The following is a 16,951-nucleotide window of genomic DNA, read 5'->3' as shown; positions in this document are numbered from 1 at the left end:
CAGGGGGCGGGAGAGGCTGACTCCAGGCTCCTTCTGTGCCCCCCCCCCCCGCGTGTCTCTTTTAGGGGTGGGTCTCTGGGTGGCGGCCGGCTCTTCTCGGATTTGTGCTCCTCGACTGTGGGAAAGTGCGGCGGTGCAGCAGCTTGTAAGGAAATCTTTGGGGAAGGCCGGCCCGTCCGTTTAGAATGGGGGGGGGGGGGCGGTCCTGATTCTGCTGCTTCAGGCGCTCTCAGGGCTTTTCGGACATGCACGTCCAGTCTCAAGACATACAAATAGCTTCGCAGAAGTATTGTGGTATGCTCAGATGCTATTACTGGGGTTCACCAGAAGTGCTTTAACTAGCAGTTAATTGCTCTTTAATATGAGCAGAGCTGTGGGTTTTTCTGCAGCTGATTGGTACATGCTCAGTGGAAGTTCTCTGTTATTTGTGTTTTAAAAACATGTCTACAAGGCTTTTTCGAAACGTCCCGTTGATTTTTGTGGAATTTCCTTTGAAGTAGGCTCGCAGCCTAAGTAATGCTGTGAGAGCCACTGTGAACTCGAAACAGCTCCAGAAAACTTATGGTAAATTAACTTTGTGAATTTATGCACGTGTCAGTGCACATACAAAAATTACCATTTATCCATAGCTTTTGGTTTCCAGTTGCTCTTCAACAGATCAGTTTTTTTAATTTAAAAAAATAGGGGGGAACTCAAATGCATCACATGCAGAATCTATTTTTTTTGTTGCTTCAGCAGAAATATCATTAATTAAACTAAACTGTGCTTCTGTGGTGCAAACTGTTCCCATTGCATAAATTTTGTAGATGTAAATATAAAACCACAAACGGGATGGGAAGAACATAGGAGAACTACTTTAAAGAATTATAGTATATAACATGACTGTTTCTCATTCTGTTAATTCTCTGTATAGTGATGTTCTGTGCTATGATTTGCAAATATTTTATGTGCATTTGTATCTATGATAAACCTCTATCATGTCATCTCCTAATGGCACCTGGTTTTTTTGGCCACTGTGTGGCACAGAGTGTTGGACTGCATAGGCCATTGGCCTGATCCAGCATGGCTTCTCTTATGTTCTTATGATGATTAAAAAAACATTTTTTAAAATACATTCCAAATTATAAAAATCACTTAAAACATGTAAATACATAACATTGTTATAAGGAGTGGAATATTGTGAATGACAACTAAGATACTTTAAAGTTTTGTAGAATTGCTTGATACAATTTAAAATATTATTTTAATAAGTGGAAAATATTCTCTCAGTTGAATTCTTAGCTCTGCTGCCTTATGAAAAGTTCAGTGGGATTCATTTTTCACCCTTCATTTTTCTTTTAAATATTCTGGCTTTATACATCTGTCTTTTACAGTGTTGAATCTTAAATGTATTATCCCTTCTTTGACCTGCTCATATCTATTTTTGCTAACATCCAAAGCTGAACAAGGTAAAGTAATTTAACTGATCTACAAACTACATCTTCTGTTGTATACTTGACTGACAAACTGCTTTGAACGACCTGGGAAAGAGTTTGTGTTCCTTATTTTTCCTCTTGCTGTACTCAGGCCTTTACTAAGCCTTGCCACTAGTACTTCTTCATCTCTGGAATCATCATCCCCGATCCTCTCTGTTTCTGCTGTGAGTGCTTATTGTTCGTCTAAACTTCCACAGTCTTCTCTTCATTGACCTTTCTTCTTGCAGTCCACTGTTAGTTAATTTAAAATGCACCCCTAGCAACTTCCAGTAGTATGATGATACTCCTCAGAGACTTGATTTTCCCCCCACATCCCATTTCAGTTGAACACTCTTAGTCATTACATGTGCTAGACTAGTGATGCAGAATTTTCAAAAACCTTGAAAATGGAAGGAAATTTCCAGTTCAGTGACCCTCTCCCTGATGGATTTGAAGTTTTGGGGGAAATTGATGCATTTGCAACTCTTATCTTTGAGTTCAGTAGCACCTTAAAGACCAATATAATTTTCCAGAGCATAAGCTTTTGTGATTCAAAGCTCACTATTCTAACAAAATGAGCTTTAACTTATAAAAGCTTATATCCTGGAAAGTGTTATTGGTCTTTAAGGAGCTACTGGACTCAATTGTTCTGCTAATACAGGCTAACATAGCTGCCCGCCTGAAATTTGCAATGCTTAAGTTTTGGTTTAAAAAAAATTGGTTTAGTCCTTTGGACTCAGAAAATACTATGTAAAACAGACCTGTCCTTATTCATTCCCATAGTTTGAGAAATGCATTTGATTATATCTATTTAAATGTTTGGCCCTATCCCAAGTGTTAACATTTGCACAAAATTCTTCCCATTCAATCTTTTCAATCAATTGGTAGTCAATTAAACTGGGAGAGATTGAACAATTGAATGCTACCCATTAAGTTTCATGTTTGAGAATGGATATTATGGTAGAATCTCTTGTGGTAGTTCCTCTGCTGACCAGTTTATTAAATATGCTTTCATTACATATTCATTTCTAATCATGCCATTTAAACCAATGTGGTATGAACATTTGTGGTTGACATTCTGATCAGCAACTATTTGAAATATTAACATAAATTGTTTTAACTATTTTATTGATGGATGGAAGGGTATGCCATTACACAGTTTGTGGCCTTCCTATCCCCCATTTATCACTTTTCCAGTATCAGGAATAAGGGCTCCCAAAACCTCCTCCATTAGTGTCTGGATTTTCCCTCTTGAATCCTCCTCCCAATGCCAAAGGTATCTCATTTATTTTTCATTTCCTCTTTTGCTTCCCTGTCCTGTGCATGCTCTTTTGGACTCCCTCACCTGTATTCTTGCCTTATACCATGCTGCTTTCCTTTTTTTATACCAGTTTGTTTTCCATCTGTGTGTGAAATCATGCTTTACACAATAAAGTCATGCTTCTAACCAAGTTCTTCTGCAGACTGTACTGGATTATCAGAGCTTCCTTCCAATCATTAATTTCTCTTTTGCCACTTTTACCACTGTTTTACCACTCTTTGTTAACTCATCCTTAATCTCAGAACATCAGAAGCTGCCTTACATCGAGTCAGTACATTCATCCATCACATCTACTATTGTTTGACTGGTAGCACTTTTCCGGGGCCATAAGCAGAGGATTTACCTAGCCCTGCTTCTGGAGATTCTGTAAGCTGAAGTGCCAGAAATTTAGGGCTTGTCTGAATATATAGTGTGTGTTCTGCCACTGCACTAGACATGATTCATAGGCTACAGTATTTGTATTTATTTAAATTATTTCATATCTACCTTGACACATCTACATCAGTTTATTAGAAACCAATGGAAAAACAAACTATAGCAATTAAAACCTCCAACAAATAACAGAAATAAGCCAAGGCAAAACAAATCAGCAAAACAGCCAGCCAGAAAATGTGAATACAAAAAGAACCGAAACAGCAGTAGCAGAAAATAGATGGAACTCAAAAGGTGTCTTAAAGAGCACTGCTGCCTCTTGGTTTTCTTCAGGAGTTCCTTTGCCTCAGTATCGCTGTTTATTTCACAGCCACTTGCTGAATTTTTACCACTGGGGCACTGAAAGAAAAGAACTTGAAGATCTTAATATGTAGGTAGGTTGTTATGGAAATAAGTGATCCTTTAATTTTTCTGGATCCATTAAACATTAATGATTTTAGGTTAAAAACAGCACTTTAAATTCAGCTCATAAAGGAACAGGAGCTAACTGATACCTGATCCATATGCTGGCACAATTCATAGCTCAGTCACGACAATCTGAGCTAGTTGCAGCTTTCTGGATACTTTTCAAAGGCAATCTCTTATAGAATGCATTATCAGTAGATCTAATTCTTAAGGTGGCCAATTCTTTGGATACATAAATCCAAAGACTGGCACTGTGAATGGACAAGACAGATAGGTTTGCAGAAAAATCTGAAATCTTTAAAACAAAGTTGGAGGAGAGGGTTGCAGAGAGGAAGAAAAGAGGGTACAGGGGGAAATGAGGTGCCTTGTGCAAGTCCTTTGTGTTCTGCACAGCACAACTGGTCCAGGCCAACAGCTGCCTCCACACAACTAAGTTTCCTGGCTAGAGGCTGCAAGGGGAAGGAAGGCTGAAGTCGGGGCACTATATATTATATAATTACAATATAAGAATTATATAAGCAGAATAATATAAACAGAATATAATTGCTTAATATAATTAAGCAGAATAATATAAGCAGACTTATAGAGTTGCAGGGGGCTTCCAGGGTCATCAATCCAACCCCCCTGCACAGTGCAGGAAATTCACAAATATTTCCCCCTGAGTTCACAGAATCAGCATTGCTGTCTAATGGCCATCTAGTCTTTGTTTTAAAACCTCCAAGGAAGGAGAGCCCACCATCCCTGAGGAAGCCTGTTCCACTGAGGAGCCATTCTATCAGGAAGCTCTTCCTAATGTTTTTAACCAAAAACTCCTTTGATTTCATTTCAACCCATTGGTTCTGGTCTGACCTTCTGGGGCAGCAGAAAACAATTCTGCACCATCCTCTGTATGACAGCCCTTCAAGTACTTGAAGATGGTGATTGTATGACCTCTCAGTTATCTCCTCTCCAGGCTAAACATACCCAGCTCTTTCAACTTTTCTTCATAGGACTTGGTTTCCAGACCCCTCAGCATCTTGGTTGCACAGCTTGTCTATATCCTTCTTAAATTGGGGTGCCTATAACCAAACACAGTACTCTAGGTGAGGTCTAACCAGAGCAGAGTAAAGCAATACTTTGTGTGATCTGGACACTATACATCTGTTGATACACTTCAAAATTGCATTTGCCTTTTTAGCTACCTCATCACACTGCTGACTCTTGTTCAGCGTAAGGTCCTCTTGCCCCCTTGTTTGCTAGTACACCTTTAAGAAAGACACTGAGTTTCTTTCAGCCCCTAGCCCAAAAGTGTACATGTACTTCAAACTGTTCTAGTGTACTGATTTCTATTAAATTATGGTAACCATACCAATATGTAAAAATTGCTTATCCATCCACTAAACTTAAAGCAAGTACTTGAGTCACTTAACTGCTGAATGTTTGAAATAGGTTTCCTTTCTCTTGAGTAGTGAAATTTATACAATACGAAGAGTTGCATGTTAAAGGAGAGCTGTACTGACAAGTACTTGTGTGGTTTTAAATCATAAGATGTTCTTTCTGAAAGGGATTGTGAAACAGACTCTTCTTCCACTTGTCATGGTGTAGAGTGGGATGTTGAGTGGCACTGTATTGAATTTTAGGAGGTTGGTAATATCTGCACATTAGATGTAGAACGTTCATATCTTTTCAGGTAAAAATATACTGCACTGTATCTTAATATTCCAACATGTTCATTGCCTTTTGGCAATGAACCAGTTTGGTGTAGTGGTTAAGTGTGCAGACTCTTATCTGGGAGAACCGGGTTTGATTCCCCACTCCTCCACTTGCACCTGCTAGAATGGCCTTGGGTCAGCCATAGCTCTGGCAGAGGTTGTCCTTGAAAGGGCAGCTGCTGTGAGAGCCCTCTCCAGCCCCACCCACCTCACAGGGTGTCTGTTGTGGGGGAGGAAGGTAAAGGAGATTGTGAGCCGCTCTGAGACTCTTCGGAGTGGAGGGCGGGATATAAATCCAATATCTTCTTCTTCTTCTTCTTCTTCTTTCTTGCATCATGATCCACTTTGTAGTAAGCTCATTAGAACAGGGTTTCCCAAACTCCCCCTCCCCCCATGGCCCGGTTTTTTCCCCTGTAGTCCAAACATTAGAGAGGGGTGGAGGAGCGTGCCTGGCTGGTGTGCAGTCTCAGTATCGCTCCCTGAGAGACTGCCCGCTGGCCAGGAGCTTTCCCCATCCTTTTCTGACGTTTCCGAACATCAGAGGGACAGGGGAGGGCTTCTGGACAGCACACAGTCTCAGTATCGCTCCCTGAGCTTTCTCTGGGTGGAGGACGTTCAGCAATTACAGAGACTGCGCGCTGGCTGGGAGCTTTCCCTACACTCTCTGATGTTTCTGAACATCAGAGAGGGACGGGGGAGGGCTTCTGGCCAGCGCACAGTCTCTGTAGTACTCTCTGAGCATCATCCGCCTGGAGGATGCTCAGAGAGTGCTACAGTTGGCAGCAGTGTGGGGGGCAGGGGCTGGAGTGTGGTGCTGCATTGTGGCACCAAAGATAAATAGAGGGGAACAGGGCATTGAGGCTTGCATGGCCTGGTAATGGGAAACTGCATTAGAACATATAAGAGGGGACCTGTTGGATCACACCCATTGTCTATCTAGTCTGGTGTGCCACCCATTTGCCCCAAGAGGGCCAAGGCCTTCCCTTGATGTTGCCTCAGTACTAGAGAGGTTTACAGCCTCAGGATGTGGAGATTCCTTTTAGTAATCTTGGATGATAATCGTTGATGGACCTTTCCTCCATGATTCTGTCAAATCTCATTTTGAAACTAAGCTTGCGGTTATTGCTACTTCCCCCACATTAAGTGAAGAAGTACTTTTTATTCATTCTGGTTCTATTGGCCATTAACTTAACTGGCTGTTCCTGAGTTCTGGTGTTACAGAGGAAGGGAAAAGGTTCTGTCTGCTTTTTCTACCTCATAAATTTATAATCCTCAATTCTGTCTCCCTCCATCCCATCTTTTTTTAAACTTTAAAGCCCAGTTTTTCCAGTTATGTGGTATCTTTTTAGAGATGTAGTAACCAAAACTGTTCACAGTATTCCATATGAGGCTGCACTTTAGATCTAAAGGGCATTACAATCAATGATGTTGGGCAGACCTGATACAGTGTCTGCATAATATTAATCCTGTGAAAGTCTTTCAGAGTTCAAGTATTTTTCTCCTGGTAAATATTGGAAATATCAAGAATTGGGTCAGGAAACCTTTCATATGGAATTAAAATGATAATTTTTAAAGTGGATATCCCTGGTCATGACTGTCAGAATCAGATGAGGGGGTGTATAAACTCCAATATTTATAAGTGGCTAACAGTGCTATTCTAAGCAGAGTCGCACCATTGATTACGGTAGACTTAGAAGAATGTAATTTGCTTAGGGTGGCATTATAAATCACACACACCCTGCACACATATCTATTTTAGGTTTTTTGAGGTATATGAGCAGCCTGAAAAGGGTGAGGATCACAAAACTACCCAGCTGAAGATGATCAAACAAATGACTATTGCAGGCCTGATCTACTCTGTTATGAGACGTTCTGTGTGGGTAGTCTACAAAGAGGCAAACATCTTTCAAAGGAATGTCACCAAAATCTGATTACTTTCATGAGGCACACCAGGTGTTTTGTCTAACCTGGCACTGGGTACCTAAGTTTCAACCTGTTTTCAAAAAGTTGCCCATTCTGAGCTTTTGGGACAGCATAAAGTACAAATGCAAACCAACTGTAGAAAAGCACATGTTTTGAATCTGATTAGTTCCATCTTTTCCCTAGGTTACTACTAAAAATGTCTTTTCCACCTCACTTGAATCGCCCTCCTATGGGCATCCCGACACTACCACCTGGAATTCCGCCTCCACAGTTTCCAGGTTTTCCTCCACCTGTACCTCCTGGTAAGTTATATCTGAATCTGATCCATTAATCCAAATTTTTGTTATTCTAATCAGTTACCTTTGTAGTTCATAGTTCCACTTTTAAATCTACTTTTGGGCCATATTTTATTGGGGAGTACTTCTGTCCTCGGAGCACTTTATTGTTGCAGCTAGTTCTGTTCTGTTTGCTAAATATTTGCTTTGAAAAACAATTTAACCTTTGGTCAACTTTGCTATATTAATATAACCTCTTCTTTTCTCAGGAACTCCGATGATTCCGGTGCCAATGAGTATTATGGCTCCTGCACCAACTGTAAGTGTAGTATAGTATAAAGTACTGGTGGTGACTATGAGCACAGTCATCTCTGTCATGTCTGCTGCGCTACAAATGTAGTAATATTTACCTATACATTATAGTTAGCAAGCTGGGAGTATACTTTTTCCATTCTTTAGTATAGATTCTTACCTCCTAGCTTCTACAGGCTTTTTACAATTACATCTACACCACTGCTGTCAGTTTGATGGATACTCTCTGTTTTGATAAAGAGACAGGTTTTTTTCAAACATTGCTCAGTCTCATTTATTTATCTCCTAACTTAAGTAAAAGTGATAGCTTTGGGTCTGACATTCCCAGTTTGTAAAGGATTCACATAAAATTCTAGATTTAAGGATCTAGCTGTTTAAGAAATCTGATTTATTTTAGATATTCATTTCAGTAATTTAAAATGTTTTCTGGGTGTTTTTCTTTTGCATGAAGTAGAATCAGATCCAGAAATAATTGCCTGAAAATAGTAAGCCTTGTAAACAACATTTGTTCAGGTAAAATATTCAATAGGAAATTACTTAAAACAAGCATATTACTAAATAATGTTGATAGTGTTTCTTTCCTTTTAATGTGTTAAGGAATTAGCGTGTTGAACATATTGTTCTGTTTCCCTTTATTGACAGGTTTATAAGTGTAGTATTTTCTAGCAAGCTTGCCTGGGTGACCTTATTGTAATTAAGTTAAAGTCTTTTCCCCTCTTTTTCAGGTATTGGTTCCAACAACAGTATCAATGGTTGGAAAGCACATGGGAATTAGGAAGGAGCATCCGGGTCTAAAGAATAAGGAAAATGATGAAAATAGTGGTCCCACAACCACAGTCTTTGTAGGCAACATATCAGAGAAGGCTTCAGACATGCTGATAAGGCAGCTTCTTGCAGTAAGTGGAAGAGTTACTTGGTCCTATTGGTGTAATATAATTTTGCATTACTTAATGACATCCTGTCTCACTCCAAAACACCCCAAATACTAATACAAATACAAATACAATCCGCTAATTGGATGAGGTATGAGAGGAAGAAGAGACTACAGTTGATCATATACATGTTCCTGAAATCTGCATGCATTTCCATATGAATAACATAGTAGCCGGTTTGGTGTAGTGCTTAAGTGCGTGGACTCTTATCTGGGAGAATCGGGTTTGATTCCCCACTCCTCCACTTGCAGCTGCTGGAATGGCCTTGGGTTAGCCATAGCTCTGGCAGAGGTTGTCCTTGAAAGGGCAGCTGCTATGAGAGCCCTCTCAGCCCCACCCACCTCACAGGGTGTCTGTTGTGGGGGGAGAAGATATAGAGAATTGTAAGCCTCTCTGATTCAGGGAGAAGGGCGGGGTATAAATCTGCAATTCTTCTTCTAGTTTTGAAGAAAAAGTATCTGTGCTGTTTTTAGATGGTGTGTGTATGTAATACTTGTACTAGGATGGTGCTACTATCTGCAGTTTTTAAAGTTGTTGGTTTATTAAGATTAACATACATTGCCCAGTTAATTGGTATGGACTAAAAGGTTTTTATCAGTTAATTCATTATAGTTGCCTAAGTGCTGACTATGATTACAGCATTAGAGAAAAGAGTAGGGTTGGGATGGGAATAGTTTTTAGGAAAGGCATGAGATAAACTTTGGATTGGGACTAGGGTTGCAAGATCCAGGTTGGGAAACTATTGGAGATTTGAGGAATGGAGTTTGGGGAAGATAGGACTTCAGTGGGGTACAATGCCATAGATTCCACCCTCCAAAGTGTCCATTTTCTCCAGGGGAGCTGATCCCTGTAATCTGAAGAAGAGCTGTAATTCTAGCAGATCACCAGGTCCCACTTGTGGTGTGGCATCCCTACTTGCTAAAAATCCAGGTGATTTAACAGCACAGTCCTAAACAGAGTTGTCTCCTTTTACTTCAGTTGACTTAGGAGGATGTAACTCCGCATAAAATGGCACTGTTGGGCTTAGGAGTAAGTCTCACAAATGTGGGATTTCCTTCCAAGTAGATCAGTTTAGGATAGTTCTCTTTACTGATTAGCATCATTATCTTAAATCAAGCTTCTCATTATGAAAACTTATTTGCTGAATAAGCATGGATGCTACTTGGTTGCAATAATATAGCCATATTAGTTTGCAAATTAATAATGTTTTTATGCAGCCCTTTGCTGCTTGTATGCACTGAATGGAGAGCCAGTGTGGTGTAACAGACTAGGCCTGGAGAGACTGGGTTTATATCCCCAGTTGGCCATGAAGTATGCTGAATGACTTCAGGCCAATCACCCTTCCTATGTCAGAGGCCTGTTGTGGTAATAAAGTGGAAAGGGGAGAACTGTGAGCACTGGAATGGTGGAATGAAAATGTGGAAGGTTGCAGGATGCCTGCTTTGAGACAGGAGTCAGGTTTCCATTAGCCCTTTGTATAAGCAAGGAAGAATATTTAAAGTATTCAGCTGCAGCCTTATTTGTATAGTTGGAATCTAGTTAGCTGAATAAATGCACATTTCTGAACAAATGTACACAAACAGTAGAAGGGGTATGAAATAGAAAGTAAATGTCCATACAGTTTGATTAATAGAGTAATTAATAATATGATAACAAATTGCATTACAGAAACCAGGTAGCTGAAGGGCATACAAGAAGAGTAGAAGATTACCCTTTGTGGGCTCCCAGTCTGATCTTGATAATGCACATAATAGAGTCTCATGGATACTAGAGCCTATGATTACTTGTGAGAAGGAAGCCCAAACACAATGCACATATGATTTATGGTTATTTATCATATTAACCTTTGAATTTGCATATTTTTCTAATGGCTCCCAAAGCTGCTTTTAATCTAGTCTCTTTGCTAGATATTTATGATGAATCTGAAGAGAAAGGAAGTCAGAATTCATTTCAGAGATGTTTACTATAATTTTTAAAAATCAGACTTTTTAGATAGATGCCTATTTTTATTCACACTTCTGGAAGATAATGGAGTATAGGTTTTTAAAGGAGTCTGATGTGTTTAGAGAAGCAAATGTGGAGGCAAAAGGGGGTTGGAGTTAATGAGTAACAGGATGATACTTGCCGCAGGGATATAATGCCAAATAAATGATTCTAACCCATGGCTATCAGATGGAGGGTTTTCTTCAATTAAATCTGTGGAGATACTTTTGAGAATGGTTTCTTGGTTTTGCCCTGATATGTACTGATTCATTGTCTAAGTAAGCATACTTTAAAAATATATGTATTTACAGAAATGTGGTTTGGTTTTGAGTTGGAAGAGAGTTCAAGGAGCATCTGGAAAACTACAAGGTATGTGCTTTATCCCATCAATTTTAAAATAAGAGGATTACAAACTTCATTGGTATTTTTGCATTGCATATGCTTAACCAGTATGGGATTAATCTTTTTTTAGCCTCCATCATTTATAATTCAGTCCTATGAACTGCGCTTCCAGCTATCAAGTATATAAGATGAGAGGCAAAGATTGTTTATTAGTTCAACACGCCAAGTTTGGGCTCTGATCTGGTATTGCTATGCTGACCAAGGTTATTTGGCCCGCACAACAAAGTTTGTTGATGTGCCCTAGCAGATTATTGATCTGCCCTAGCAGATTCACCAGGCATGGGTGTGGGTGGCAGAATTCAGCAGGGCTCACATTTGGTATCCTCTGCAGCCACTTACATTACAAAAACATTGTGTTCTTGAACTATGATTGTTGGATGGCTGTGATTTTAACTGAAAGGCGCCATCACAAGATGGATGTGACTTAAGTAATCTGTAGAACCCATCATCTACAGCTACCAGAATTATAGTATAGTAATTATTTTTAAAGATTATTTTCTAAATGTTCTGAAATATACAGTTTATGGATTCATAAATCATACTGCTAAAATTGTTGAAAAGGCATTGTGTGTGTGTGTGTCTGCATTCAGTTTTGATGATAAATCAAGATTTGATCCAAAGACCTGTGACAGGGGTGGCTAAAACTGAGGCTCAAGAGCCATATGTGGCTCTTTCACACATATTGTGTGGCTCCTGGAGGTCAAGGAGGAACTTAATGCAGGCTTACTCTCAAGTAAGTGAATGTAGCATCAGGACCTCAGTCAGCCTCTGAGCGCTGACCCATAGGTAGGTGACTATTTCTGCCATGTGTGAAGTGGGTAAGGAGGGGGAAATAGGCAGGCTTGCAAGCTCTTCTCCTGTAACACAGATGTCACCCTGAGACCTAGAACAGGGAAAGAGTGCAAGAGCTGAGGAAGAAGAGCCACTGGAAGGAGGAACGGAATTAAAGAAGGCAGCGCAGGGTTCTCCCTTATTTTCAGAGCTCTTGTAGGAAGTGTATTTGCTAACTGTGGTGGTCAGTGATTTATATGATATATGTGTGCCAAAAAATTATTCCCTAGCCTTATGCTGGTTCTATGGGGACTGTTATTCCCAGCTTTTGTTTTTTAAAAAGTCTCCTCCTAGCATGGTCATGTTGTAAAGTGCATACATATGTATTTTATCTTTCTGTGCAAAGGAAGTATTAAGAGTTTTAATAAAAACGTGTGTAATATTTGTTCATGTCTTGTGGCTCTCAAACATGTTTATTCTGTATGGCTCTTATGTTAAGCAAGTTTGGCCATCCTTGACCCGTTAGTTTGGACGTCTTGACTGCATATGGTTCAGTAAACCTGCATTTGTTGCTTGGCATCAATCCAGATTTTAAATTGGGATTTGTAGCCAGTTTGTTAATTGCACTTTGTACCAGTTGTGATTGGTTGTGATTTCTGAATTCATAAATCATGGCTTGTTGTATAGCAGCTCCCTTGCACTTGCCTGGCTACAAAAGTTGGAGGCAGAGAGTAAGGAAGAAGCAGATAAACAATAGTTAATTTGCAAACAAGGATATGTTGCTTCCATCTAGTAGACTAGTCAGAGTTTGTTACACAATCCATGAGTTGTTATGATATCTGAATGCATCCTGTGCATGCATGTACTCCTGGATTGTGTGTAATTCTGATTAAAATATTTTAAAACATCTAAATGATTCACCTCCAGCCTTTGGGTTTTGCGAGTACAAAGAACCAGAATCCACACTACGGGCACTCAGATTACTACATGATCTTCAAATTGGAGAGAAGAAGCTCCTAGTGAAAGTTGATGCCAAGACAAAGGCTCAACTGGATGAGTGGAAGGCAAAGAAAAGGGCTTCCAATGGGGTATGTATATTTTGTATGACTACATTTAATTAAGAGGGGAAGCAACTGAATTACCAGCAAACTTTTTTTGGAATTATGTGCCATTTTTGTACCTGCTTTGCTTATGATGTGCTGCTGTTTTAAATTGCTGTGCTGATATTGTTAATATCTCATAAGACAAGCACTAGGTACTTCCTTTATGGCTAATTTTCATGATCAGAGGAATTTTTTTAGTGCAAATTTCTAAATCCCCCGATTTAGAACAAACTGTATTTTCTTTTTGAATTTATAATCCAGTTTCTCTACTGACAGCTGCATATCAGAGATCAACATTTGGAGGTTTGAGGCCAAATCTGGCTATTAGGATAAAAAGTGTGCACCCCCCTTCCGATTGCTAATTCAGGATTGCAGGTTGTTGAAATAAAAATTTTGGTAGATGGGTAGATCTTTGAGATAGTTTTATGGAGAGGAGCTCCCAGAAAATGCCTTGTTCAGTGAATGCGCGTGAATAACACACATATACAGTATGTGTATCAAGGTATCAAATATTTACAGAGAAGCATTCTGAAAACTTTTATACATGAACACTGAGCTTGAGACTAGTCCTGAGGACAAATGAGTTCATTGCAGAGGTAAATACATAAATTCACAAAAGTTACATCAGAATAACACTTTTAGGTGGTTGCCAGTTAATATGTATGTGAACGTAAAAGTCACTTTTTGAATATATTATGTTGAGATCAGAAAACAATGGAACAAATTCTAAATATTTACTTGATTCATTATTATACCACACTACCAACTTCTCAGTTGAACTGAAGATGGTGTACATTGTTTTCATCTTCATTTTATGCTCAAAACAACCATATAAGGGTTAGGGTAGGATGTGTATGAGACTGCTCTACAGTCACCTGCAGGTTTCATGGCAGGGTGGGGATTTCAAATTGGGTCTCCCAGATTAGACATCCTAACTAGTACACCATGCTGAGTTCCACATTTTAAAAAGAAAATTTGTGGAGGGGGGAGGCAGTGCGTGTTAAATTTGGGATTTTAAAAAAATTGTTCACTTTGATGTAACTTCACAGTAGTACAAAAGTACCTATAGAAAAGTGTAGACAGCTGCACAGAACATTTCATTGCTTATTCCCTTAGTTGCTTAGCAGATCTTAACTAACAAAAGCCAAAACAACCCCCCCTTCCCAAAATTTGCACATATTTACAACAAAAGAGTACAGATATTTGCAGTGGAAAATGTTTGCAGATGTTTGCAGTGGAAAGGCCAAGTCTTGTGGCTATCACTGTGACTTGATTTAGGATTTTTTAGTACTCAGATCAGACGTTTTTTTTACAGGCAGTGGCCCCTCAGTATTATTGAAGTAACTTTTTACTTAGAGTAATCATAAGCAGTCTTGGATAACCTACAAGTAAACCTTCATGGAAAAGCAGTTTCTTCTTGAAGCAGCTATACCGTGTGGCACTTCTGCAAGAACTTTAGTATTCATAACATATCTATCCCAGTGATTACCTTTGAGGAAAGAAAAACGATAAAAGCCACATTCGCAAAGCAGAGGTTGTTTAATGACTGGATCCTTTTGCTGGGTCTGAACTGTATTTTATTTGCACAAATCAGTTCAGCTTGTCTGTCTTCCCCCCCACAATGAACAGGAGGCTTCTACCAGTGACACCCAGGCAGCCTTTAGTGACTGGCCTGCATATTAACGTAAGGATCGAAGAAATTTATCCATTTTATGAATGCACACTTGTGGGTCCATACACACATGTCCCTACATACACACAATTGCATTCTTTAATTTACTCCCCCCCCATGTTCCCCCCAAGCTGCACAGTCTTGTGAGCAAGAATTCTACTTTGTGAGCTACTGGCATTAAAGTTGTGAGCTGCTGCATAAATTATTGTGCTCTGGGGTCATCCTTCCTGAGCTAAGACAAAAATCTGTGAGCTAGCTCACACTAACTCAGCTTAGAGGGAACACTGTCCCCCGCCAACATTTACAAGAGGTGCCCAAATGCATATGTTGGCCTAGAAAGGAAGGTGGCCCAAAAAGTCACCACTTGTCTTTTTCACACAACTGAGGCATCTGTCCACTTCTTGGGGTATACATGAAGCAAACTTGGAAAAATGAATTGCGCAACACAATTTGAGATGCCACAATCAAACTTAAATTCAACCAGATTGGGATCATACTTGATGATTTAGTTTTATTTGATGCTTCTTATATATTCAAATTTATTATGCAACGGCTTATAGATATTGAACAACAAAAACTCGTATCAGCCCAGCCCTCTATACTTGTTCACCCACTAGACTTGGTCTTATTAATCATTTGGGCAGGATGGCCTGGTATCTCCACACTCTTGATATTCCTTCACAGCATAGAGCCTTTTTGTTGGCTAGGGTAATGCATTCCCTTCTAAGATGCTTTCTGGCAGATATCTCCAGATCCCGAGCCATGAGTGTTTATGTCCCTGTGGTCTTAATTCTTTGGACACAATTGATCATATAATCTTGGACTGTCCTTTTTATGAGTGCCCTAGCAAAAGGCGGCTTTCTAATTTGAAACATTCTAATAGTCATTTGAATAATAATCTCAATAATGATCTTATTCCTGAAATTACTGAAGCAGTTGCTAAATTTCTTGTGGAAGTCCTTAAAGTTAAAGAGAATTCCTCATAGTGTTGTTTCTGTTCCTGTATGAAATCTTATATTTGATGGATTTTGTATTTATTGCTTGAATTATTGTCTATTCTGTGACTATTGATATGCCAATAAAGGTATATGATGATGAAGCAAACTTGAGGTAGTAGATAGGTGGAGTGGCAGAAGCCCTCCTGCTTCGGCCATCCCAATTGCAGGCACACTGTCTTGCTGACTTCTACTGTTACCTCCACCACAAGTTACTGTCTGGACTGAGTCCATCCCCCATCCCCCTGTCAACCACTCCCCCTTGACATCCAAAGTGGAGTGAGAATCTGGGAGCTATTCAGAAAGTACAAACAATGGCTGTTTTTTATGCCAATAAAGGTTTTGATTGACTGTTTTTTTATGCCAATAAAGGTATTGATTGACTGTCTCAAACTTCATAAAACTGGTTTCTGGCATGGAACAGAAAAGTAGAATGGTGTAAGAAACTGTTTTGAGTAAGGAGGATTTGTGCATATTTTGCCAGTAGGAAGTACTAAAGTCAGTTTGGACATATTTGTCTACCTTTTGGCTCTTCCAGCTGCTTTTGATTTGTATAACAAACCAGAGAGATTATGCCAGGTTAAATGAGATGTTTTTTAGGGTGAAACTAGTAGTAATATAGCAAGACTCGGCTTTTTGTGCAGAAGGTCAGGAATCTGGCCAGGAATAAAACACCACTTTTTTGTCATCAAGTGACAGCCAATTTACTGAGAACTCTGTAGAGTTTTCAAGGCAATTGACTCGGGTAGTTTGCCATTGGCTGCCTCTTTGTAGCAGCCCTGCTATTCCTTGGTAGTCTCCCATCCAAATACTGCCCAAGGCTAACTCTGCTTAGCTTCTGAGAGCTGATAAGATTGGGCTATAGTTGATCAAGTTTTTCATATGTGATTCATTATGCAGTCACCTCTGAACAATAATCCCCTTTAAACAATAATCACTCAATGCACAGCAGCCAAGAAGGTCTGAGCGCCTGCTCCGGCTGCAACGCCACTGAGGATGTTCTCCGCAGCTGAGAACGAAACGTCTGGAAGGAAAACTTTCTCCAGTAGAACACGGCACTTGATCCCGAAAGATTCTACAAACCCTAATGATGTTACCAGCCGTGAAAACCTGAAATCTTTGATAATAATCCCCTTTCCTTAAATGAGATAATATACTTGTTTCAGTCTGATCTTTTACACATTGTTACATTTGTACACCCAGTTTTCTTCAGAATCCAAATTCTAGGACTAGTATCTTTTTTCAGTCTATTGCTCCTTGACCTCACAACTTCTGTCTCT

At 39.6% G+C, this 16,951-nt stretch overlaps 1 protein-coding gene across 4 annotated transcripts in view; it reads left to right on the top strand.

The window, feature by feature from the left end:
- The window catches only part of RBM25 (RNA binding motif protein 25), a 38,752-nt gene that overhangs the window by 366 nt on the left and 21,435 nt on the right, over positions 1-16,951 (top strand). For all 4 annotated transcript variants that reach the window (XM_060261961.1, XM_060261959.1, XM_060261958.1 and 1 more), the window contains exons 2-6: positions 7,410-7,528; positions 7,771-7,820; positions 8,539-8,709; positions 11,040-11,097; positions 12,829-12,989. In XM_060261961.1, the coding sequence (XP_060117944.1) occupies positions 7,423-7,528; positions 7,771-7,820; positions 8,539-8,709; positions 11,040-11,097; positions 12,829-12,989 (546 nt within the window). In that variant the 5' untranslated portion in view covers positions 7,410-7,422. The remainder of the gene's footprint in view (positions 1-7,409; positions 7,529-7,770; positions 7,821-8,538; positions 8,710-11,039; positions 11,098-12,828; positions 12,990-16,951) is intronic.

The sequence above is a fragment of the Heteronotia binoei genome, chromosome 21, assembly GCF_032191835.1.
Source record: "Heteronotia binoei isolate CCM8104 ecotype False Entrance Well chromosome 21, APGP_CSIRO_Hbin_v1, whole genome shotgun sequence".
In the NCBI taxonomy this organism is placed as follows: Eukaryota; Metazoa; Chordata; class Lepidosauria; order Squamata; family Gekkonidae; genus Heteronotia; species Heteronotia binoei.
The sequence above is the reverse complement of the archived record's forward strand: the minus strand, read 5'-3'. Positions and strand labels throughout refer to the sequence as shown.